The sequence below is a fragment of the Mus pahari genome, chromosome 3, assembly GCF_900095145.1.
Source record: "Mus pahari chromosome 3, PAHARI_EIJ_v1.1, whole genome shotgun sequence".
Taxonomy (NCBI): Eukaryota; Metazoa; Chordata; class Mammalia; order Rodentia; family Muridae; genus Mus; species Mus pahari.
The window spans coordinates 76706413-76733272 of NC_034592.1; the positions used below are offsets into that span (position 1 = coordinate 76706413).

The window sequence follows — 26860 nt, forward strand, 5'->3', positions numbered from 1 at the left end:
ATAAAAGTAGTAGTAACTAGAGTTCATTGTATTAACCATCATTTCCTTCTGTGTAGCACATCAATGACTCTGCTCCTGAAGTCAGAGATGCTGCATTTGAAGCACTGGGTACAGCTTTGAAGGTGGTTGGTGAGAAAACAGTAAACCCATTTTTAGCCGATGTTGACAAACTCAAACTTGATAGGGTAAGTTAGTAATGGTAGTCTCTTTGCATTGCATTTTGCAAACCTGTCCTATCCCTCTCTGTTGACTGTTGTCTAGTGGTAGATTCTGAAGAGGGGACAGACACTGCATTCAGTGATGAGCCCACCATGTGCTAATGAACAGTTTCATGACCGTGGTTAAATTCAGTATGTCACAGAACAGTACAGAGAGGCTTGAATGTTGAAAAGGAAATTGTATGGAAGAGGGTGAGTAGTACGGATAGGAGAAAGTTATGAGAGATAAGTATGCCGATAATTACAGTACACTGCACGTGTGTGAGTGTGTGTATTTATATATGAATCCATCAAAAAGTAAAAGATAAAAACATTTCAGAGTACTTACATGATTTTGTGAATTTTTGTTTGTTTATTGCTAGTTTCTTTTTTGTTGTTATTGTGGGGTTTTTGTTTGTTAAACAATTTCTTGGTTTTTCAAGACTAGGTTTCTGAAGTAGCTCTGGCTGTTCTAGAATTCGCTCTGTATACCAGGCTAGCCTAGAACTCAGAGATCTGCAAACCCCTGCCTCCCTCCCAAGTGCATGTCCCACCAAGTTTGGTTCATGCTTGCCTGTTTCTGTAGAGGGAAAAAAAATTAGTGTTGCAAACATGTGCATGTATTTGAAATCAGTTTTGGAGGGTGCTCTCTGGGTATTTTTTGTTACTAATTTTGTCTTTTCTGTATTACTGAAAAAGAAAACACTGATAATTGACTTCATATTCTGCAGTTTATTCTCTAATGACATTTCAGAACAAGTTTGTTGACATTTTAGTCTTAGTTACAGTGATACAATAGCAAAAATATCTTTCCAATTATAACCTAACCAAAATTGAATAATCTACAGAAGATGTAATACAGAAATGTACTTTATTTAGTGTAAATATCTTTCATCAAAATCATGACTGTTTAGGTACTTTTGTAATTTTAGTTATGAAGAAATAAAACACATGTGCACTGCCAAGAAAATTACAGATAAGAATTACAAAAAAAAAACCCACAATATTTTCTGAGTTTTTTTTGTATGGTTATGGCTTAATGACTTCTAAGAAATAATGTAATGGCTATGTTTTAAAGTTATTAGAATATAATGATGTTCATATTGCTTTCTCTAGATCAAAGAATGTTCAGAAAAAGTAGAACTGGTTCATGGTAAAAAATCTGGACTTGCAACTGAAAAGAAGGAATCCAAACCTCTACCTGGAAGGGCTGCAGCATCAGGGGCTGCCGGGGACAAAGACACAAAAGATGTTTCAGGACCCAAACCAGGACCAGTGAAAAAAGCACCTACTACCAAGGTTAATAGACTTTTGTGACAAGGTCTTACTTCATAATCCATGCTGGTCTGAAGCTTGCTATGTAGCCTAGGATGCTTTGAATTCAGTCATCCTTGTACTTCAATCTTCCAAGTGCTGGAATTGCTGATGTGTGCTACCACACTTGGCTTAAAAGATGGCTTAAAAATTAGAATTTAGTAAGATAAAGAGACTGGGTTTCATATTCATGGTTATTCTTCCAATATGTCTTAATTTAAAAAATAGATTCCTCGGCCACATTGCAAATCTTTTTTTTTCTTTTTAAAGATTTATTTATTTATTATATGTAAGTACACTGTAGCTGTCTTCAGACACTCCAGAAGAGGGCATCAGATCTTGTTACAGATGGTTATGAGCCACCATGTGGTTGCTGGGATTTGAACTCCGGACCTTCGGGAGAGCAGTCGGGTGCTCTTACCCACTGAGCCATCTCACCAGCCCCACATTGCAAATCTTAAAAAGACATAGTATTATAACTACACTTTTTCTTTATAACCTGCCTGGAGGCTGGCAAGTTGACTTAGTGGATAAAAGAGCTTGCTTCCAAGTTTGATAACCAGAATTCAATCTCTCATATCCACATGATGGAAGGAGAAAAAAAAAATTAATGAACAAGGGTACACCTACACTCTAGGTTAATAATGTAAATCTTCTTTTCTTTAAAACTATATGACTAGGAACAAGATAGTGATAGTGCATGCCTTAATCCCAGCCCTTGGGAGCCAGCCTGGTCTATGGGGTGAGTTCCAGAACAGCTAAGGCTACACAGAAAAACTGTGTCTCAAAAATACCAAAACTGCCGGGCAGTGGTGGTGCACACCTTTAATCCCAGCACTTGTGAGGCAGACGTAGGTGAATTTCTGAGTTCGAGGCCAGCCTGGTCTAGAGCGAGTTCAAGGACAGCCAGGGCTACACTTAGAAACCCTGTCTTGAAAAAAAAATAAAACAAAACAAGAAAAGTAATAAATCTAACTATGAATAAAAATAGTAATAACATACCTTATTTTTTTTTTAATGTTAAAACATTTTAATCTTTTTTTTATTTTAAAGTTTTCAGTTTAGACTATAGAGATAGCTCATTTACATAACCAAGGCTAATGACCTGATCACCAGGACCTATATGATGAAAAGAGAGACTTCCTATCTAAGGAAGGAAAACTTGATTCTTCAAGTCTTCATCTGACCTTCAAATAGTGTGTGTCCATCTGTTCCATCCCATGATCCCTCAGCCCCCAGAATAAATAAGCAGGGCTGGCCAGATGATCAGAGATGTTTGCCATCAGTATTGAAAACCTGAGGTCAGTGCTTAGATCCCATGGTGAAAGAGGAGAACCAGGCCTTAAAAGCTTGTTGCCTGACTTCCACCCATCCGAGCAATAGCAATAAATATAAAGATTTAAAAATAGGGCTATTAGAGGCATTGAAGACCCGACTTTTAATCTCAAATTAATCTGTAAATGTAGTTTAATTCCAGTTGTTTTTTGTTGTCATTGTTTGAGACAGGGTCTCTTTATATCCCTGAGTGTCCGGGAACTGTGTAGACCAGGCTGACCTACAACTTAAGAGATCCAGCTGACTCTCCCTCTGCCTCAGCCTGAATGCTGGAACGAAAGCATGTATTTCTGTGCCTCGCCCCTCCAAATCTTTGTTTGTTTTCCAAGACAGGGCTTCTTTGTCTGATAGTCTTGGTTGTCTTCAAATTCTGTCCACCATGCTGTCCACCATTCTGTCCTCTCATTCAGAGACCCTGCCTTTGCTTCATGAGTGCTAGGATTAAAGGAATGTGTCACCACTGGTGGGCTCCAGTTTATTTTTTATAAAGACTTTATGTATGTATATGAGGTGGTGGTTGTCTGTGGAGGCCAGAATGGTGTTCAGAAGTTTGAGACAGTTATCCTTCTGATATGGTTGTTTGGAACTGAGAAACAGTTGTCTTCAAGAGGAGCAAATGCTTTTAACCACTGAGCCATCTCTCCAGCACCCAGTTCATCATTTTTATTTCATTTGTTTTATTATTTTTATGTGTTTTAGATATACACAAGTGCTCCATCTTCATGTACACCTGCATTCCTGAAAAGGGAATCATGTCATAGATAGTTACTGGGAATTGCATTCAGGACCTTTGTGAGAGCAGCCAGTGCTCTTTAAATGGCTGTGTCATCTCTTCAACGCCAAGGGGGTTTTTTGGTTGTTGTTGGTGGTGGTTGCTTGGTTTGTGGGGGGTGGGGTTTAGTTTTTTTTTTTGAGACTGTTTCTCTGGGTAGCCCAAACTGTCATGGAACTCTTTCAGTAGACCAGGCTCACAGACCCTCTGTCTCTACCTCTCTGCCTCTCTGCCTAGTACCTGCTCAGCTACATGTTTTTGTTTTATTAACAAAACTTTTAATATGCAGCCTGCAAATTAGCCAAATATTCCATGGATGGTCTTTGGGTCTCTGAGGTATGTTTGATATTGTGGTAATTCTGTGGACATTAAAAGTTGGTTTACTTTTAAGGTGATCTCATTTTAATAAAATTTTTAAGAGTCAAAATATATAAAAACAAAACAAAAATTACTCTTACAAGATTTTAAGTCGTTTGTGGTTTTAAATTTTTCTTTTAGGCTGGTGGACCACCTAAGAAAGGCAAAACAACTGCACCAGGTGGTTCAGCAAGTGCCGGGACAAAGAATAAGAAAGGATTGGAGACCAAAGAAGTAGTGGAGCCAGAACTCTCAGTGAGTATTACACACGAGAGAGGTAAGGCCCCAAGGGGACTGGAGGTCTTCCCGAGTTCTTTAACATCAGTTAATTGCAGGGCAGTGATGACTCACGCCTTTAATCCCAGCATGCTTTTAATTGGGAGGCAGAGGCAGGCTGATTTCTGTGTTCAAGGCCAGCCTGGTCTATAGAGTGAGTTCCAGGAAAGCCAGGACTACAGAGAAACCCTGTCTTGAAAAACCAAAAACCAACCAAACAAAAAACATACAGTAAATTCATATCTTTTAGCTACTGCAGAATTTCTTTTACTGCAGAAGAATCAAATGCTGTATTTACTTTTAGGGGTATTTTAGTTTTAGCTGAGTTTCTTTTATGTTGTTTTTTTAAAACGTCTCTAATTTTGATGGTGCTATATCATACAGATTGAAGTATGTGAAGAAAAGGCTTCAGCTGTTCTTCCCCCAACCTGTATTCAACTTCTAGACAGTAGCAACTGGAAGGAAAGACTGGCCTGTATGGAAGAATTCCAAAAGGTATAAAACAAGGATGAAACAGAGTGTAAAATTAGATTATGTAGACACAACATTAACATTTGTCTTCATTGCTAAGTTTTATAATTAGTAAATGTTTCATAATATAAACGTAAGATGAGGTTGAGCTTTCTGTTTATGTTTAATAGCTGTTTAGTGCTTATCTTTTAACATCCTCATTCTGACTTCTAGGCATGAAAGTTAGTAACTTTTCAAGAAAATTACTTACTTATAAATTCTTGCTGTGAATTATAAGGCCTAGAAGATTTTTAAGTTTTTTAAATTGTTAATAAATGTAATAAGCAAATAAATCTTGCCATGGAAAATAGATGATCTTTGTCTACATCTGTACTTCTCCTTTATCATCATGATTTATTGATGGAAAACACATTATATATTGGTATGAGAAACTGTCCAAACTTTTGACATTTTATTAGTCAGGGTTCTTCAGAGGAACAGAAATGACAGAATCCTTGTAGAGACACACACGGGATTTATTAGAGTAGCTTACCAGTTGTGGTCCAGCTAGTCCAACAATGGCTATCAATTCTTTAGTCCACAAGGCTGGATGTCTCAGCTGGTCTTACATATATGGTTGAATCACAAAGTGAACTCTAAGGTGAGTGAAGGAATGAACTTGGCAATGAGAGTGAGTGTAAGCAGCCAAAAGCAAAAGCAGTCAGCAGAAAATGTGGCCCAGGGACTGGAGAGATGGCTCAGCAGTTAAGAGCACTGACTGCTCTTCCAGAGGTCCTGAGTTCAAATCCCAACAACCACATGGTGGCTCACAATCATCTGTAAATTGGGATCTGATGCCCTCTTCCGGTATGTCTTTAGACAGTGACGATGTACTTACATGCATGAGATAAATAAATAAATCTTTTTTTTTTTTTTTTTACTTTAAAAAAAAAAGGAGATGTGGCCCAAATTGAAGATAGATCTTTCCACACAAAAGATAAAGATTAATGGGGCTCTTACCAGTTAAGAAAAAACCTCACGCTACTTAGTGAGAGCCGATCTTTAAATATAGAAAAACCCTAACCCAATTTTTGTTTAAGCCAAGGTTAGGAGGGAATCAGGGGACAGGTAGAAGAACTCTTTATGTTTCAGGCTAGCCTGGTCTACAGTGTATGTTCCAGGATAGCCATGGGTTTGTAGAGAGACTTTGTCTCAAAAAAATAAAAAATAAAAACACAAAAACCTCTCAGAAATGTATGCAGCTGATTGGGTTTTATTTTAGTTCATTCTAGATGTTGTCAATAATAGCCATCACAGGAATAATGCATTATAGCTCATTTTAACATGTACTGTGATTATGATACTATGAGAGCTATAGAAAAGGAAATGTAACTCTCCTAGTTCGAGTTCCCATCCATCTTCAGAAATAACTATGGGCTTGGCTTGACTTTAGGATCTACCTTCACTTGGAACTATTTTAACTTTTTTACCTTTAACCCTTTAACTTTCTTGTCTTATTTTATTTATAGGCTGTTGAACTAATGGAGCGAACTGAGATGCCATGCCAGGCATTGGTGAAGATGCTAGCGAAAAAACCTGGATGGAAAGAAACTAATTTTCAGGTATTTTTATGTTGTACATTTCTTGTTTTTATTTTTAAAAAAAATGAGTTGTAAAGAGAACACTCAGAAAATTGATACAGGCCAGGCATAGTGGCACACCCCTTTAATCCTAGCACTTGGTGGCTGGGGCAGGCTGATTATTTGTGAGTTGGAGACCATCTTACTGAGTTCTGGGACAGCCAGGGCTACATAGTGACACCCTGTCTTGAAAAAAAATCATGGAGGAAAAAAACAAAACAAAAGAAAAGAAAAATGATAACTGAGGCTAGCAAGATGGACCAGTGGGTAAAAGAACTTGCAATTACCTGATGACCTAAATTTGATCCTTGTAACCTTTAGTTAACCTTTGGTAGAAGATAACTGATTCCTAAAAGATGTCTTTCCCGCTCCACACATGCTCCATGACATGCATACACCTATACTTAGATACATCGTAAAGTAAAAAAAAAATTAACGTGATGCAGAATTTATCACTAGCTGTACATAGAATATTTGTTTTGACATCTTGTGGATACCATTTTTGCTACTCTACACCCTCATTTTTTTCTATGTTCCATAGTTCCAACCCTTTCTTTTATCACCTTAGTATCTTCACAAAAGCTGAATAATCTGAAAGCTTTTGGTCCTTTATACCTCAACTGACGCTACCTTTTGTTGTCTATCATGTTGAAAACATTTTTATACAGCCTCTAGATAGGTGAAAGTACACCTGATTTTAGCCAATATTCTTTTGTATTAGATCCATTTTGTGTGTGTGTGTGTGTGTGTGTGTGTGTGTGTGTGTGTGTGTGTGTGTTGGCACACATCTTCCATTCATTGGCACTATAATTTCACCTTAGCTATTACTTTTTTGCCTACACAGGGTGTAAAGGTATGCTAGAGGTAAGAGACTATCTCATGTTTTTCCTAGGTATATACATAGCCTTCAATATTATTATTATGTTCTTAGCCTTCTGGATTCTTGGGAATATTTAGTTATGTTTTAAAGTTCCTTGAGAGCCAGCTACTATGGTGGTTTGCATCTGCAGGTCCTAGAACTCAGGAGGTTGAGACAGAAAGATTACCATGTATTATTGCTGTGAAGAGATACTATGACCAGGGAAACTCTTACAATGGAAAATATTTAATTGGGGCTGCCTTATAATTTTAGTGGTTTAGTCCATTATCATCATGGCAGGAAGCATGGCAGTATACAGATAGACATATTGCAGGAAAATCCAAGCGTTCTACATTTTGATCTGAAGGCAACACAAGGAGACTGTTGGCCCCACTAGACATAGCTTGAGCATGCATTATGACATCACATCCCACCTCCACAGTGACACACTTCTTCCAACAGGGCCACACCTCCTAATAATGCCAGTCCTTATGGCCAAGCATTAAAGCACATGAGTCTATGGGGGCTATGCCTATTCAAAGTATCACACTATGAGCTGGAGGCCAGTCTTGGTTGTAGGATGAGACCCTATCTTAAAATATTATTTTTGCAAGTTCTTTGTTATGCATATGGAGAAGTTGTAGGTTTTATGTAGGCAGCTGTAATATTATAGTAATTTTGGTGGCTTTATGCAGTCAGTATGAGTTACTCAGATGTATTAAGGATTACATATACTTAGATCAATACAAAAAATAAAGATGAAAACATAAAAATTGAAATTTTGTGTGCCAGTGAGATGGCTCAGTAGATACAGATACTTATGACCTAGCCTCACAACCTTAAGATTAATCTCTGTGAGTTATATGATCAAAGGAGAGAACCGCTCCTTCACACTCTCACCTGACCCGCACACTCCGTCTCATGAGATCCCACATAGATAGATAAAACCGGTGAAATACGGGCTTTCGGGGTTTTTTTTTTTGTTGTTTTTTTTTAAGGCAGGGTTTCTCTGTATATCCCTGGTTGTCCTGGAACTCACTCTGTAGACTAGGCTGGCCTTGAACTCAGAAATCTGCCTGCCCCTGCCTCCCAAGTGCTGGGACTAAAGGCGTGTGCCACCACTGCCCGGCTCTATGAAATATGCTTTAAAATATTTTTTTAGCTTATAAGTTAAGCATTGGTACATGTTTTTCTTGTATTCATTGTCAGCTATTTTTATAGATAAAAATAAAAGTTATTTTGGTTGTTCAAAATTTTGATTTTTATCTAATTATCTCTTTTTTTATTTTTTCTTTTGGTTTTTTATGACAGGCTCTCTCTGTATAGCTCTGGCTTTCCTGGAACTCACTTTGTAGACCAGGCCGGCCTCGAACTCAGAAATCCGCCTGCCTCTGCCTCCCAAGTACTGGGATTAAAGGCGTGCGCCACTATGCTTTTATCTAATTATCCTTATAGATACTGCATCTTCAGGTTCCGTGTAAGTAACTAATGTCATTGGCTCTCTTGATGTTCTGATGTTTATTCTTGTTCAGGTGATGCAGATGAAGCTTCACATTGTTGCTTTGATTGCCCAGAAGGGAAATTTTTCTAAAACGTCTGCTCAGATTGTATTAGATGGCCTTGTAGACAAGATTGGAGATGTGAAATGTGGGAACAATGCAAAAGAAGCCATGACAGCCATAGCTGAAGCATGCATGCTGCCCTGGACAGCTGAACAGGTTAGTTCCAGAGCTGTCCCTCCCCAATTTTAACTGAAGCCTACCAATTACAGTTAATTCTTGAGTATAGTTTTTTATGCTGTGGGGTCTTTGTATATGCCCTGGCTGACCTGCAACTTACTATAGCAAATAACATTAATTTTCTCTTAACACACTATAATTCAAATGGATCAGTCAATGAAAAGTTTAAAACAAGAATGTTTTAAAACTCTGCACCTCATTTCTTTTTAGGATAAATGAAGTCTTTTGTTAATAGATGCTTGTACTTAACACCTAGAAACTCATATTTAATACATATATGCCTTAAAGTCATAATTTATTTCCATGAGAAATATAAGAAAAATAGAGATCTGATGCTGTTTTCTGATGCTATTGTTTCAGGTGATGTCAATGGCCTTCTCACAAAAGAATCCTAAGAATCAGTCAGAAACTCTAAATTGGCTATCAAATGCAATAAAAGAATTTGGATTTTCTGAGTAAGTCTAAAAAAGTAAAATATAATTGAATATTTTGCAAAGTGTCTGGTCTTGATCTGTTTTTACTGTCTGTGCTTGCTTCTGCAATTTACATAAAAGAGACACACATATGTTCTGGAAGGTCTTTGTTGTACAAGTATATACACATACATACACACACACACACACACACACACACACACACACACCACATTTAAAAGTTATTTAGGGCAGTGTGAGTGTGTGTGTTATCGGTCTTGTAGGAGATATAGGCGGCAGTGCCTATACCTGCCATGCCATTTAGCTGTCCTTTGTCCCCTGCCTTTCTGGAGGTGCTGATCTTTGCACCCATGATGTTGTACTAAGTTTTTTTTTTTTTCCTCAAGTGTTTAGTGCCTGAAAGGGTTCTTCTTTGGATTAAATGCTGTTAGAATTCCTACCAAAAAATTTTTCATTTACACACTTTTTGCCAAATTGATTTTTGTGTGAACATAGTTGTTAATTATGTTTATATTACATTTAGACCAACTTGCAGAAATTGGTTCTTTCCTTCCACCATGTGGCTACCATGTATTCATGTCACCAACCTTTACCCTCTGAACCACCTCACTGGGCTCTTAGGTTTTGGGTCGTTTTGTGTGTGTGTGTGTGTGTGTGTGTGTGTGTGTGTGTGTGTGTGTGTGTGTGTGTTGCTGTGTCTAGTCTCAGATTCCTGGAATTGTTTAAACCCTCTTGCTACAGCTTCATGTGCTGAAACTGTTAGTATATGGTATTTAGCCAGGCCCTTTTTAGAGCATATTTCATGTTGTTTCTGCTTTCTTTTCTTTTTTCTTTCTTTCTTTTTTTCTTTTTTTTCTTTTTCTTTTTTTAGATTTATTTATTTATTATATCTAAGACACTGTAGTTGTCTTCAGACCCACCAGAAGAGGCCATCAGATCTCATTACAGATGGTTGTGAGCCACTATGTGGTTTCTGGGATTTGAACTCAGGACCTTTAGAAGAGCAGTCAGTGCTTTTTTTTTTTTTTTTTTTTTGGTTTTTCGAGACAGGGTTTCTCTGTATAGCCCTGGCTGTCCTGGAACTCACTTTGTAGACCAGGCTGGCCTCGAACTCAGAAATCCACCTGCCTCTGCCTCCCGAGTGCTGGGATTAAAGGTGTGCGCCACCACGCCTGGCTCAGTCAGTGCTCTTAACCACTGAGCCATCTCTCCAGCTCCGTCTCTGCTCTTATAGATGAAGAAATTAAGGCTCAGAAAACTTAACGTCATAGCTAGGAAAGTGCCAATACCAAGGCTGGAATTCAGCCATTCTTGTTTTAGGAAAAGGGTATAGCCGTATTGTATTTCTTTCTCTGTGCCTTGTTTTATGTGTGGGTTTTCTTCGTTTGTTTTTTTTCATATGACTATCACTAATTAACTCTGATAAGGGCCAGGGATAGTGGCATCTTTAATATCAGCTTCACAAGTGACAGAAGCAGAGGCAGGCAGACCACTGTGAGTTCAAGACCAACCAGGGCTATTTAGTGAGACCCTGTGTCAAAAAATAAATAAAAATAGTGACTAGTATATGCTTTCAGAGTATAGCTGAAGTGAAATGTGATTAGAGAGTGGTAAGAAATAAGACTGGAATACAAAGGAGACCAAATCATCTAAGGCCTCAACAGCTTGAATTAATCGAGAAAACAGAAACATTTTAAGCAGGACTATACCATAATTTTGTGGTACAACCGTTACGTAGTATATGTGAGGTTCTGGGTTCATGTCCCAGAATTGCAAAAATTTGGATGCAGAAAGCTTTGGCACAAGAGTATCTGACCAAAGTCAGATAATAAGACATAGGGAGAATAATTAATATATTATTCAAATAAATGTTGTCAGGAAATTGTTGTTTATGAGCCTGGTGATTGTAATACACACCTTTAATCCCAGTACTCAGGAGGCAGAGGCAGGCAGATCTCTTGAGTTCTAGGACAGCCTTGTCTATTATAAATCAAGTTCCAGGACAGCCAAGGGTACACAAAGAAAAAACCCTATCTTGGGGAAAGAAAAAAACAGAAAACAACAATAACAACAAAAAAAACAGCTATGTGCATATAACTTATGGATGTGGAAGTGCACTACTTAGTATATAGTTTGAAAGTAGAACTGTATATGATATTGAGTTAGAATCATTCTTGAGTCAAGGATGGCCTGAAGAACTGGGAGAATAAATGTGAATCTGAAATAAGTTCCAGAAAACTGGAAGCCACAGTTTGGGAGTTGTATATGTAGGACACACAGACAGAGACATAGAAATATGCCAAAGGCACATGTATACATGATGCCAGTACAAGCTAGGTTAGCAGGTAAATCCTGGTGGCTTGAGTTCAGTCCTTTGAACCCACCAAAGGGTCATATGAAGAACTCCACAGTTGTCCTCTGGCTTGCAGAGATGACTCAGCAGTTAAAGACCATCCAATGTTCAACTTTGGGTCCTGAATTGAATTCCAGTTCCAGGGGATCCAACAAAGTTGTTATCTGACCTCTCTACAAGTGCCCTATGTCTCCAGTGCATGCACATACACTAGCAATCTCTTTTTAAAAGTTTTAAGAGTAGATTTTCGGAATCTTTTTTTTTTTTTTTTAAGATTGATTTATTATTATATGTAAGTACACTGTAGCTGTCTTCAGACACTCCAGAAGAGAGCATCAGATTTCGTTACAGATGGGTGTGAGCCACCATGTGGTTGCTGGGGTTTGAACTCAGGACCTTTGGAAGAGCAGTCGGGTGCTCTTACCCACTGAGCCATCTCACCAGCCCCAGATTTTGGAATCTTAATTAAGCATACTATGATTAATCAATGTACAGATAGAATGCTCATGTTCAGTTAAGGAAAGAGGATACCTGAGCACTCCTCCATTGCAAGTCTATCCTAAAGTCTAATTTTATAAGCTCTTGAATGTTTTGAAGATTTCATTATCAATTAATTCTAAGTGTTTTCGTTTTTTTTCAGGTTGAATGTCAAAGCTTTCATTAGCAATGTCAAGACTGCTCTTGCTGCAACGAATCCTGTGAGTGTGCTTCAGCCTGTGTGTAAACATTGTAGCCACTTTTGTGTTTCTGCTCTAGTTGGAAAAGTCTTACTGTTTTCTCTGGCAGGCTGTGAGGACTTCTGCCATCACCTTGCTTGGTGTGATGTATCTATATGTTGGTCCTTCTTTGAGAATGATCTTTGAGGATGAGAAGCCTGCCCTCCTATCCCAGATAGATGCAGAATTTCAAAAGGTAAAGATTCTAAAAATGATCCAATCTGTGGTTGGTTTTCACATCAGTTAAGACTACATTTTTAACCAAGTTTAATGGTATACATTCAAGTGTAATTCAGCACTCTGATCATGGAAGATCATGAGTCAGGCTAGGCTACAATAGAGATCAAGGTTAGCTTGGGATTCAAAGTGAGACTCTAAAAAACTAACAACGAAAATAGCCTGAAGCGATAACTACGAGCTAAGTGCTTTCCAGAAGACCCAGGTTCATTTCTTAGCACCAGTCCTGTGGAATGGCCTGTAGCTACTCTAACTCCAGGCCTTCTTCTGGCCTCTGCAGTACTTGCACTCATACCACATATAATTGTTCGTGTCTGCATACACATATAATTAAAGGTAAATCTTTTTTTTTTTTTTTTTTTCTTAAAGGGAAAATGACAAAATTTTTAAACTCTTGAGATAAAGAACATATGTGTTTGGCTTTATGTTCATAAAGTGTTCCTAGAAGAATTCGTAAGAAATTTAGAATTGGCTTTATGAAGAAGAAAACTGAGTGATTATGGCATAGAGCGAGAGATCTATTTTTTTTTTGTATTTTTATACATTTATAATGTCATAAAATATGGATCTATTAATCTATTCAAAAATTACATTAAACTGAACAAACAACTTAAAAAGGGGGGGGGCAACTTAGCTGGTCCTGAACTTGCCATATAGACTAGGCAGGCCTCAAATTTGAAGCAGGTCCCCTGCCTCCTGCCTCTTGAATGCTGGGATTAGAGAAGTATACTATCACACTTGACTGAAATGTAACTTTACGGGCTGGAGAGATGGCTCAGCGGTTGAGAGCACTGACTGCTCTTCCGAAGGTCCTGAGTTCAAATCCCAGCAACCACATGGTGGCTCACAACCACCCATAATGAGAGCTGAAGTCAGTTACAGTGTATAATAATAAATAAATAAAAATCTTTAAAAAAAAAATGTAACTTTACTGTTTTTTTTGTCTGTTTGTATTTTAATTATGACTAAAAACAAAAAGGGTAGGTCTTCTTGAATAGCTCTGACTGAATATGTTAATTGTTCATCTTGCTTTCTTTTGATTTGGAAAAGTAAAAAGACAACTTAGTGACTAAAGTTAAATTCTAATCATCTTCATAAAAAATAATTTGCTGTTTTGTCTCAAAATTAGAATCTAGCTAGCATCTAAAGTATACATTACTATATTGTCTAAATATTTTATGAATTAGGAATGAAATTCAGTGGTTGAACACTTGCTGGCATGCATAAGATCCTGGGTTCCATCCCCAGGATAGCCAAAACAAATATTAGGAAAGAATAAGAACCTTTTACATAGGCACCTTCTCTAGGCTCTTTGCTGTCATTCTTCAGCTTCATTAGTTTCATTCATGTGTGTGTAGATGCAGGGACAAAGCCCTCCTGCTCCAACCAGGGGAATTTCTAAGCACAGCGCAAGTGGTATGGATGAAGGAGAAGATGGAGATGAACCGGGTGAAGGGGTCAATGATGTTGTTGATCTTTTGCCAAGGATTGAGATCAGGTAGGTTTTATCCTAAATTATTTTAGTCTTTATATTATTTGGGTATTTGGGTTTAGGTGTTTGTTTGTTTGCGACAGTCTGCCTCTGTCTCAGAGTGCTGGGATTAAAGGCATGTGCCACTATGGCCAGCTGTTTGTTTTGGCTTTTTTTTCTTTTTTTTTCTTTTTTTTTTTTTGAGATTAGGGTTTTACTATATAGGATAGGCTGGCTTTGAACCCACTGTCTTCCTGTCCTAGATTCCTTATTGCCAAGTAGACAATTGTGCAGTATTATATTCTTAAAATCTTGACCTTTTATTAATTCAGTAAAGGGCATTTGGGTACCATTATCTTTTAGGAATATAGAATTAGAATTATGCCTTCTGTTTTTCAGTGACAAAATTACTTCAGAGTTGGTGTCTAAGATTGGTGACAAGAATTGGAAGATCAGGAAAGAAGGCCTAGATGAAGTGGCAGGTATTATCAATGAAGCAAAATTTATCCAACCAAATATAGGTGAACTTCCAACTGCGTTGAAGGGTCGACTGAATGATTCAAACAAAATCTTGGTATGTGGACCATGTGCCTTTCCTTTCTCTTTCCTTCCCCTGCTGCTATAGAAGTTTCATTTTCATTATGGCTTTCACTAGCAAAAATGAGTGTTCATGTTATTTGTTTTCAGTTACAAAAAGATTTGTGTTTCTTATATGTGTCTCAAGATACAAGATTTATAAATGTCAGGGTTTTGAGGGGTGATGAGGGGTTTCAATATGAGGTTTCTCTGCATAGCATTGGTGGTCCTGGAACTTGCTTTGTAGACCAGGCTGGCCTCAAACTCATCGAGATCCACCTGTCTCCTCCGCCTCCCAGGCACTACAATCAAAGGTGTGCTCCACCATGCATAGCTTAAGAGTTTACTTCTTGTAGGGGTCCCACACTAAATGTATTTGTGTGGAACTATTTTATATGTGTATATGCCTGATTTGAATTATTTTCATTGATTTTAAGATAGAGATCCATTGTGTAGTACAGGCTGGCCTTGGCCTCAATAATGTCGCCCAAGCTACTCTCAGACACCATGCAATTCTTTTATCATCCTCCCCAATGCTGGGATTATAGACATGCTCTATTTTTAATTTTTAGTTTTTTAAGAAAGCATAAGTTTATTTGTTCATGTATATGAGAGGAAGAGGGTGAATATAGAGTCAGAGAACAGTTTGTTAGGCCAGTTCTCTCCTTCCACCATACAAAGGTTCTGGGATTAAACTCAGATTGTCAGCCTTGATCACAAGCACCTTTGCCTACCATGCCATCTTGCAGGCTCTAATTTTTATATATATATATTTTATTATTATTATTATTTTATTATTATTATATGTAAGTACACTGTAGCTGTCTTCAGACACTCCAGAAGAGGGCATCAGATCTTGTTACAGATGGTTATGAGCCACAATGTGGTTGCTGGGATTTGAACTCTGGACCTTCGGAAGAGCAGTCGGGTGCTCTTAACCACTGAGCCATCTCACCAGCCCCTTATATTTTATTTTTATGTCAATATTTTTAAACCATAAAATAAAATTCTAGTACTATAGTTTTTTGAAAGATTTTTACTTTTTTTTGGTCAGGCATGGTAGAGCATGCCTTTAGTCCCAGCACTCAGGAGACAGAGGCAGGTGGGTCTCTGTGAGTTCCAGGCCATCCTGGCCAGCCAGGGTTGCATAGTAAGACCCTATCTCAAAAAGAAAGAAAGGAAGAAAGAATTTGGTATGTGTGTTGAGTGTGGGTATGTGCACACAAATACAATACCCAATAAGAGGCTAAAATTATTTATAATCTGTTGATAAAATACTATGATAGTATCTTTTAAGTAGTTCAGAAGTCCGTAATATTGACTACATAATAGCATTTATAAAACTTTGTGCAAGTTGAATTATAGTTTGAACCTGTGTTGGCTCTTTCTACTCAGGTGCAGCAGACATTGACTATCCTGCAGCAACTGGCAGTAGCCATGGGTCCAAACATCAAGCAGCACGTAAAGAACCTAGGCATCCCTATCATTACTGTTCTTGGAGATAGCAAGGTAAATCTCTCTCCAGCATAGTTCCATGCTGTACCACGGCAGCCACATTCTTGGGGTAGAGGATAATTCTGTTTTAGAGTTAACAAAAATTGCTTAAAATTTTATAAAGATGGATACTGCTACCTTCTAGGCAGAATTGATATAAGACTAGATGTACCATTATTTAGTTTGTGATCCTTAAATAGTTACATACTCTAGGTTTAGTGTCTTTATGAAATTTCTTATAGAATTGAAACACATTTTTTTTTTTTTAAGATTTATTTATTTATTTATTTATTTTTAAGATTTATTTATTTATTATATGTAAGTACACTGTAGCTGTCTTCAGACACTCCAGAAGAGGGAGTCAGATCTTGTTAAGGATGGTTGTGAGCCACCATGTGGTTGCTGGGATTTGAACTCTGCACCTTTGGAAGAGCAGTTGGGTGCTCTTACCCGCTGAGACATCTCACCAGCCCGATTTATTTATTTATTATATGTAAGTACACTATAGCTATCTTCAGACACTCCAGAAGAGGGCGTCAGATCTTGTTACGGATGATTATGAGCCACCATGTGGTTGCTGGGATTTGAACTCTGGACCGTCAGAAGAGCAGTCAGGTGCTCTTACCCACTGAGCCATCTCACCAGCCCCCGAAACACATTTTTTTAAAAAGATTTATTTATTTTATGTATATGAGCACACTGTAGCTGTCTTCAACACACTGGAAGAGGGCATTGGATCACATTATGGATAGTTGTGAGCTACCATGTGGTTGCTGGGAATTGAACACAGGACCTCTGGAAGAACAGTCAGTGCTCTTAACCTCTGAGCCATCTCTCCAGCCTGAAATACTTTTTAATAATTGACATATTGATTATTTAGTTGAAACAATCATTTTTATTAAGATACATTTTAATGTGCCTGTTTCATATAATATATATTCAATAAATGATTGCTATTTATGATTATAATATCATTAAGATTTTGTTTTTAATATTTTTTGGTTGGTTTGGTTTGGTTGGTTTGGTTTGGTTTGGTTTGAGAAGGGGTCTCTTATACTTGCCTGTCCTGGAAATCTGTGTGTAGACAGATCCTGCTTCTCTCTCCCAAGTACTGGCATTAAAGGCATGTGCCACCACAACTGGCTTAAAAGTTTTGATATAATGAATCAATACATCATTAAATATAAACTTTAGATCTTGAAGTGATACTGTACATCTTCCCACCCTGAACTACTACAGCATGCTTTCCTAGTACTTCACTTAGGTGCTATTAGGTGGATCATCTCAGAAGTCTTTGAAGTATCATTGAAGGCTGCAAGTTTTTATTTCAATATTTACCCTAGGGTAAATATTTTAATGTTTCTTTACTTTTGTGGGGTTTGGTTGGTTTTTTTTTTTTTTTTTTTTTTTTTTTGGTTTTTTGAGACAGGGTTTCTCTGTATAGCCCTGGCTGTCCTGGAACTCACTTTGTAGACCAGGCTACCCTCGAAACTCAGAAATCCGCCTGCCTCTGCCTCCCGAGTGCTGGGATTAAAGGCGTGCGCCACCACACCCGACACTTTTGTGTTATTGACTTAATTCGAGAAATTGAGTCTTTCAGTTCATAAATCTTTATACTCTTTGAATGCAAGTCAGTATTTAAACATATTCAAGTTGTTGGCTTAATTCTTAACAATTTCATTCTTTAGCTTATAACATCAAAAAAGATCCCATAGATTCAGAAATCAAGATCTATTTATTATTCTTTTATAATATTTACCCAGATTATTGTTTTACCTAATTGAGTATAGGATTTTTTTTCTAATTTAGTGTTTTATATTTCCAGCTTCTTTTGAAGTCTTTAGCAGAACCATAGCACCAGTCTCTGTTTCAAATCAGATGGTATCAGTATGTCCATGGGACCTTAGTCAATGAAGCCTCTGTTGGTCACACTCACTCCTCCCTCCAAACTGTACTTGTTATTTTTGCTAATTCTCTTCTCAATTCAGAACAATGTTCGAGCTGCTGCCCTGGCAACTGTGAATGCTTGGGCAGAACAAACTGGCATGAAAGAATGGCTGGAGGGAGAAGATCTTTCTGAAGAACTTAAAAAGGAAAACCCCTTCCTGAGGCAAGAGGTTAGTACCAAAAAGAATCATATGTTTTATAGATACCTTTACTTCCTTAGATGGCCTCTATAATAACTGTGTATGCATGAGAATGGGGGAGTAGTTGAGATAGCGCCTCTTTATATAATATAGCCCTGGCTGTCCTGGCACTCACTGTGTAGACCAGGCTGACCTTGAACCTTAAGAGTTTTGTCTACCTCTGCTTTGCTGGGATTAAGGGTGTGTTCTACCATGACCAGTTTAACAAACATGGTGGGTTACATCTATAATCCTGGTTCTTTGAAGGCTAAGGTAAGGAGGATCAGCAGAGGTTTGAGGCCAGCTTGTTCTACATAATGAATTACAGATTAGCATGGAAAGTTTCCCAAAAGAAGAAGAAAAAAAAACTGAAACATAAACTTATAACAATAAATAAAATGATACCAAATTCCTAGAGCTTTCTATTTTTGTGTTTTTGTTTTGTTTTTAATTCATTTTCCTTGTGAGCTCATGAGCATATGGAGGCCAGCAGTCACTGTCCCATCTTAACATCCCTTCCACACCACCCTGAGGACTGGGATGAGACCACAGAGAACTTTTTGCCTCTGAGCCCTGAATGCTAGGGTTAAAGAAATGCACACCAACTGGCCTTCATTCTTGTTTTTTTTTACATGGGTCCTTTCTGAATTGGTAGCTCACAGATTCAGCCAGACTAGCTATTCCAGGGATCTTCATGTCTGCCCCCAGCTCTGTGCTATAAATATGGACCACAATGCATAACTTTTAGATGACGACTAGGTAGGTATCTAATCTCAGGTCTTAGTGTTTGTGTGATAAGCTCTTTACTGACTGACTGAGCCCTCTTTCCACCCTGCTGCCTTTTGTTACTTTTTTTTCTTTCAGGAATGGGGTACAGTAGGGGAGTTGAGATAGGGCGTCTAACTTGAATGTGGCTGAGGCTGGCCTTGAACTCATGATCCCCTGCCTCCACCTCTCAAATTCAGTCCAGCTTCTTGTTTCATTAATAGTAACACTTTTGGCTGGGAACAAAACTTAGTTGTTAGTGTCTGTCTAAACAAAGCCTAAAGTGGAACCCAGTACTTTGTAAAACTGAGCATGGTAGCTCATGCTTGGCATTTGAGAAGTATAAGCAGAAGGATCAGGAATTGGAGGGTATCATTGGCTTTACAGGAAATTTAAGGCCAGCCAAGTTTGCTTGCTTTTTAAAATAGGATCGTTTTATATGTAGGGTTTTATTTGCCTGTATTGTCATCCCTCTTACTCCAAGACTTACTGCTAAGTATGCTCACCGCTTCTTAGTTATTTCTGAGCTCTGGTTGGCTGCTTCAACTTAAGCTTTTCTGATTCAAATTCTTCTCCAAGCTGACTGATTCAAACTGGCTTTTCTCTCTCTGCCTCTCTTGAATTGCTCTGCTTAGAACCTCATACTAACTTTGGCAATATGTTGTAATCCTCTGGCTCCTTCACATTTTCTGACTCTGTCTGTCTTCACCTGTGTCTTGCTTATTCTCTTTCTACAACCTGTTTCACTATAACTGCCCTGGTAAAAGTGCCCCCAAATTCCATGAACTCAACTCCACTGCCTGACTCTCAACTCACTGACTCAACTGAACACAGCTGAACAGAAAACTAACAGGCAGACATCTGCATGCCCCTGTCAACCTTGAGTGCTGGGATTAAAGTCACTAAGACCTATACCTAAACTTCTCTTTACCTGAAACTTGCTCTATACCAAAGCTGGCCTTGAACGCAGAGATCCCTTTGTCTCTGTCTCCTGGGATTCCTAGAAGATCTTTGGATGTGATCTCTTGTCAGAACAGTCATGTTGTAAATTAAAATTCCTCTACATATGTGTAAACAAATGAGCATGCGTGTGTATGTGTCTGTCTGTGTCTAAGTGTGTAACAATAATGGAAAAAATGAAGGAGAGGAACATGAGAGGACTTGGAGGGGAAAGAGAAGAGAGAAATCATGAAATTATAATATCACAAAATAAATAATTAAAAATTTTAAGTAGAAGCTAAGCTAGAAGCACAAAATTTCGAGTAACAGTGCAGAGAAGCCCTTAATCTTTAAAACCTGCTTTGTTTAAGAAAGTGAATAATGACCAATTATAAGACATGCATAAATATAATATGTAACTGCTCTTGAATTTAATTTTAGCAGAAATGACATAAATAAGATTTTCCCTGCTGGAGATAGGGTTTCTCTGTGTAGTTCTAGCTGTCTTGGAAGCATTCTAAAGGAGTGCCTAATTGAAGAATGATATGGTCAGTAAAGGTTATTTGAAATTATGTTCTTGGGGTAAGGATTTGGTTAGAGAAATAAGATTTTACTTTATTCCCATTAGATATGTTTTTATATTTTTTTCTATGAGTAGATTCTCAGCTCTTTTCTGAAAGCTAGTTTTTTCTCTCCTCCCTAATGAAGGGTAAGTTGTGAACTAAGTATAATTATGAAGATTTTTTTTTTCCTGTCTGACTCCTGACTACCAGCCAAAAACAAAATTGGCTTCTTCAAAGGATCCAGAATCACCCTAGTAGTCAAGCCTTTTGGCACGTGTCTGGAGCATTATTATCTACATGGGGAAGATAAACCTTAACTGTAGCCAGTAGCCTTCCATAGGTTGGAATCCTGGACTGAATAAAAGTTAGAAAGGGAGCTAAACACTTTATGGCTCTCTGTTTTCTTCCTTAGAATAAAATGTGATCATTTGTCTCAAGCTTCTGCTGCCAGAATATCTCCACTATAATTGACTGTTCTCTTACACCATGAAACAAAATAGTTATTTCCTTTTTAAGAAAATAGGAAACAAAAAAACTTTTTTTTTTTTTTTTTTTTTTTTTTTTTTTTTTTTTTGTTTTTTTTTTTTTGACAAATATTTGTTAAAGGCTTCCCTTTTTTGTGTGTTTGCATAGTATATAGTTTTCTGTTTTGTTGACCCCTTAAATGGCAAACCAGATTTTAATCAGATTATAAAAATAGAATTCAGGGGCTGGAGAGATGGCTCAGTGGTTAAGAGCACCAACTGCTCTTCCGAAGGTCCTAAGTTCAAATCCCAGCAACCACATGGTGGCTCACAACCATCCATAATGTGATCTGACACCCTCTTCTGGTGCATCTGAAGACAGCTTCAGTGTACTTAGATATAATAATAAAAAAAATATAGAGAGAGTTCAGCATTCAGAAATCAATGTAATCCTTTGTGCCAACAGAGTATAGAAGAAACTTCATGTGATTGTATCAACTGATTTTTAAATAGTCATTTGTTAAAATATACTCATGATTGAAAATTCTTAGCTTATTAGTAATTAAGAATTAGCTACATGAGGCTGGATATAGTGGCACACATCCAGCCAGCCTGCAGAGTGAATTCCAGGACAGTGAGGGATACAAAGAGAAACTCTGTCTCTAAAAAAGAAAAATAGTAGTAATATCATCCCATATGCAGAATGCAGATATCATAACTCTTTACAGTTGTAATTCCAAGAAATCTGCAAATAATTTTCTATTTAATCAGTGAGTTCACTAACGTTCAAAGATACAAAGTCAACATGTTTGCCTATAATGAAGAAAATGTTTGTAAATAACCTTACTCTGCAAAAGACACTCAAAGAGCAATCATGAGATTGGGGAAAATATTTGCAAACTCCAATAAGAGTTAGTATCTAGGATAAAGATCTTAAAACTAAATAGCAAACAGTGTGGCTATACATTTCTGTAATTCCAGTATTCAAGAGGCTGAGGCAGAAAAATTATGAGTTAAGAAGTCAGCCTAGGTTATATATGGAACCCCTAAGAGTAGCAGATTCAGCCAGGTGTGGTGGCGCACGCCTTTAATCCCAGCACTCGGGAGGCAGAGGCAGGTGGATTTCTGAGTTCCAGGACAGCCTGGTCTACAAAGTGAGTTCCAGGACAGCCAGTGCTATACAGAGAAACCCTGTCTTGAAAAAAACAAGGGAAAAATAAATAAATGAGTAGCAGATTCTGAACAGTAAAAGAACACCTAATTTGAGAATGGCAAAACACATTACAGACATTTTTCTTTAAGTAAATGAGCTCTTGAGAATAATATTATTACTTGTCATAAAAATGTTATGTTAAAATTGACCTAAGATTGAGCATGGTGGTATACATAGACCAGGATTAAGGAGGAGTGCTATCAGCTTGAGGGAACCTGGACTATTAACAAAAAAGAAAAACTACAGTAGGGTATCATTACTCAAGAATCAGAATTGGTTAAGTAAAAAATAGTCATAATTTCCGGGCATTGATGGTGCATGTCTTTAATCCCAGTACTCTGGAGGGCAAACTTTCTTTCTTTCTTTTTTTTTTTTTTTTTTTTTATGAAATGGATGGGGCTGGTGAGATGGCTCAGCGGTTAAGAGTGCCGACTGCTCTTCCAAAGGTCCTGAGTTCAAATCCCAGCAACCACATGGTGGCTCCCAAACATCCGTAACGAAATCTGACCCCCTCTTCTGACAGCTACACTGTACTTACATATAATAAATAAACAAATAAATATTTAAAAAAAAAAAAAAAGAAATGGATGAAGTTTTTTTTTTTTTTTTTTAAGATTTATTTATTTATTATGTGTAAGTACACTGTAGCTGTCTTCATATACTCCAGAAGAGGGCATCAGATCTTGTTAAGGATGGTTGTGAGCCACCATGTGGTTGCTGGGATTTGAACTCAGGACCTGTGGAAGAGCGTCAGTGCTCTTAACCGCTGAGCCATCTCTCCAGCCCGGAGGGCAAAGTTTCTACAGAGGAAGTTTCAGGACAGCCATGGCTACAAGAGAAATCATGCCTTTTTTAAAAAGTTCAAGGTAGGGCTGGTGATATGGCTCAGTGGGTAAGAGCACCCGACTGCTCTTCCGAAGGTGCAGAGTTCAAATCCCAGCAACCACATGGTGGCTCACAACCATCCGCAACAAGATTTGCCTCCCTCTTCTGGAGTGTCTGAAGACAGCTACAGTGTACTTACATATAATAAATAAATAAATCTTTAAAAAAAAAAAAAAAAGTTCAAAGTATAAGTGGTACACATCTATAATCCCAAGTGAGGCAGAGGTCAGTCTACGTAGTTTCAGGGCCGGGAAGACTGGAGATACTGTCTCACAATTAAAAAATAATAATTAAAAATGAAATGCAAGGTCATCTTTGGCTACTTAGGAGTTAGAGGCCAACCTGGGCCTCTATCCCAAAGAAACAAAACTAAAAACTGAACCAGAAAGATGGCTCAGTGAATTAATTCTCAAAGTTTGATGACTGGAGTTTGATCCCTGGTTTTCATAACTTGAAGGGAAGAAGGGGCCCGACAAATCATCTTCTAACCACATAGACACACCTACGTCCAAAAAATAAAAGTAAAAAAAACAAAATCTAATCCAAGGATAGGAGTATAGCCTAAGAGTAGAATGTGTGTATTGTATGCACAGATTCTGGGTTCCATTCCTAATGCTGAAGAAAAAAAAAACAATTCAGTGTTTGAAACTAATAAAAAATCATTAAGCCTGACATCAATAATAGTAATTACTCACTTAAAATGCTTGACTAGTCTTTTTTTTTTTTTCTTTTGGCAGCTTCTGGGATGGCTGGCAGAGAAACTACCTACACTCCGTTCTACTCCCACAGATCTTACCCTTTGTGTTCCTCATCTGTATTCCTGTCTAGAAGATCGAAATGGAGATGTACGGAAGAAGGCCCAAGATGCTTTGCCATTCTTTATGATGCATTTAGGATATGAAAAAATGGCTAAGGCTACTGGGAAACTAAAGGTACTAGTTCTTCTTGATGAGTAGTGTTAAAAGGTATTAGGAAAATACTAAACATTGTAGGCAAAAGATGCCACCTACCATGACACAGTCTAATTCTAATGAAAGCAAAACACAGTTTTAGCAGTGTAGCCTGGTGACATACAGTAGTGCAAATTATTGCCTTCTAGAATGGTGGTTACTCAAATGTGACTTCATAATGTATGTTACTTCTTTTGTGCCTTGTGCTGCTTCCTTTACTTCATTGGTGAATCAAAAGTAGGAGCTCAAGCATTTTAGTAGCAGACCTGTAGTAACCTCAGTATGGGTGTATTGTTTATGTCAACTTTGATTTGTTTATGTCAACTTTGATCCTTATAGCCAACTTCTAAAGATCAAGTACTGGCCATGCTAGAAAAGGCCAAAGCTAACATGCCGTCCAAGCCTGCTGCACCTGCTAAGGCAATGTCCAAACCAATGGGAGGGTCGGCTCCAGCCAAAACCCAGCCTATACCAGGTAACAGCTTTGACAGTGACCTGAAGGAACTCACAGTACAGCCAGCCTGATAACTTTTTCATTTCATTTCCTCATCTTCTCCTCCAAACATTTGCCAATTACTCATGTCAGAGTATGTACTTAAGATGTGATAACTATTTTTTTTTATGCCACAAAGATGTTGTAATTCAAATACTGCTTTCAAGAATTATTCCATGCTGTTTTTAAGGTTGCCACAGCTGTGTTCTATCATTGAACATTCTAGTTAGAAGAGGAGTTGGTAACATCTAGCTTAATCTACTTTAACAACATAAAACCAGGGAGGTTAGTGATTGGGTTTTTTTTTTTGTTTGTTTGTTTTTTGTTTTGTTGTTTTTTAAACAAGGTCAAATAACCAGTACTTGAACATGCCTGAGATTCTGCTTAGTAATGTGACTGCATAACACTGAAAATAGGGCTCATGCTGAGCTCTTAACCCACCACTGACCTATATCTGAACCCTATTTTTTTAAATAAAAAACTATCTGATAATCCTGATATTAAAAGTCAATAATAGCCAGGCAGTGGTGTGCACTCAGCACTTGGGAGGCAAAGACAGGTGGATCTCTGAGTGTAAGGCCAGCCTGGTCTACAGAGTGAATTCCAGGACAGCCAGGGCTAGATATATATATATATATGGAGCAATAATATATAATCTATATCCACTTGAATTCTAGACTTCTTGGTTTATCAAAGCAATTTTCTTCTGGTTAATTGTATAGAACTTGCTATGAAGTTAGAAATTTTACATTATCTAACACTTGTATCCACGTGTATACACAGATTTAATATTTATTGGAATCTTATTTAGAAGTTAATTTCAGTGACAGCCCCTACCTTTAGAGAAGTATTAATGTTGCAAAAAAGTACTGTTACCTGTTATCTATAAAATAATTTCAAAATTACAGTTTAAATGTTGTTAAACTAGAGGCAGACTCTTTATGAACTAATTTTGGAACATTGTGTTTAAAAAGAATTTTTGTTTCAAAAATTATTTGAAAACTTTTCTTTATTTTTTTTAAATTATGCATTTGTTTCAGAGATTTGCTTACCTCTGCTTCCTGAATGCTGGGATTAAAGGCATATACCACCACTGCCCAGCTTTTAAATTTCTTTGAATCTATATGTAACCCTTGACTGTTCTGAAAGTCAGTATGTAGATCAGACTGACCTAGAACTCAGAGAGATCTGCCTACCTCTCTGCTCCTCAGTGCTGGGACTGAAGGTGTGTGCACCAGACCCAGCAAAATGTCTTTTTCTGATATGAAAAGTCAATGGCCTATACTAAACAATTCAACACTTTATTTGTGCCAGGATGATAAATCAGGATATATTTCATAGAAAAATCAAAAGTAGATATACATTAGAATACAAGAAAATATTGCTAGTTAAACTAGGGTAATATATTCTTTAGAGATAGAAAGGACAGAGTGCTAGAGCAAGGAAATCATTTAAAAGATACACATACACAGACACGTGAGATCTTATTGACTTCCAATTTTATTTTATGTATATGAGTGCTCTGTTTGCATATTTATGCCTGAATGCCAGAAGAGGACATCAGACCACATTAACAGTGGTTGGGAGTCACTGTATACTTGTTGGGAATTGAACTCAGGACCTCAAGAAGAGCAGCTAATGCCCTTAACTACTGAATAGGAAGCTTCCAGCTCACTTTCAGCTTGATGGCTTTATATTTTTTGCACCTGAGTAGTATGGGGTTTTCAACCATAAGGTCTTGCCATCTGGCTGTTGTGGGTAACCAAAATAATGCCAGTTACCTGTTTGTTTTAGTTTTAGGTTAATATCCTTGGCTTCTAGAATAACTTTACTCACCAGTGCAGAGTACTCAGTCTTGCACTGTTTGCTTTTGTTTTTAATTTAATTTGCTTACAAAGTAGCAAGTTTCTTTATATTTAACCATACTTCATTTGTTGTAATCCCCTATTCCCTCCATTTGTAGATCAAATCTTCCAACCTAAGTGGTAGAACAGTAGGCATGTGCTACTCTACCCAGACTTTAAAGAGAAAATAAGACTAGGAAAAGAAAATTTTAATTCCTTATTGAATTTAATAAATATTGAACATTGAAAAATTTAAGACTACAGAAGTGGGCTGGTGAGATGGCTCAGCGGTTAAGAGCACCGACTGCTCTTCCAAAGGTCCTGAGTTCAAATCCCAGCAACCACATGGTGGCTCACAACCATCCGTAACAAAAATCTGAAGACAGCTAAAGTGTACT

The 26860-nt window shown here is 37.6% G+C and overlaps 1 protein-coding gene across 1 annotated transcript in view; it reads left to right on the forward strand.

The window, feature by feature from the left end:
• Ckap5 (cytoskeleton associated protein 5) overlaps positions 1-26860 on the forward strand; it is a 92202-nt gene that overhangs the window by 33625 nt on the left and 31717 nt on the right. Inside the window, exons 12-26 of the mRNA XM_021192754.2 lie at positions 57-185; positions 1314-1496; positions 4117-4230; positions 4636-4746; positions 6231-6323; positions 8733-8918; positions 9300-9394; positions 12367-12424; positions 12513-12638; positions 14038-14177; positions 14550-14724; positions 16122-16235; positions 18209-18337; positions 23913-24107; positions 24465-24635. Of these exons, the coding sequence (XP_021048413.1) occupies positions 57-185; positions 1314-1496; positions 4117-4230; positions 4636-4746; positions 6231-6323; positions 8733-8918; positions 9300-9394; positions 12367-12424; positions 12513-12638; positions 14038-14177; positions 14550-14724; positions 16122-16235; positions 18209-18337; positions 23913-24107; positions 24465-24635 (2019 nt within the window). The remainder of the gene's footprint in view (positions 1-56; positions 186-1313; positions 1497-4116; positions 4231-4635; positions 4747-6230; positions 6324-8732; positions 8919-9299; positions 9395-12366; positions 12425-12512; positions 12639-14037; positions 14178-14549; positions 14725-16121; positions 16236-18208; positions 18338-23912; positions 24108-24464; positions 24636-26860) is intronic.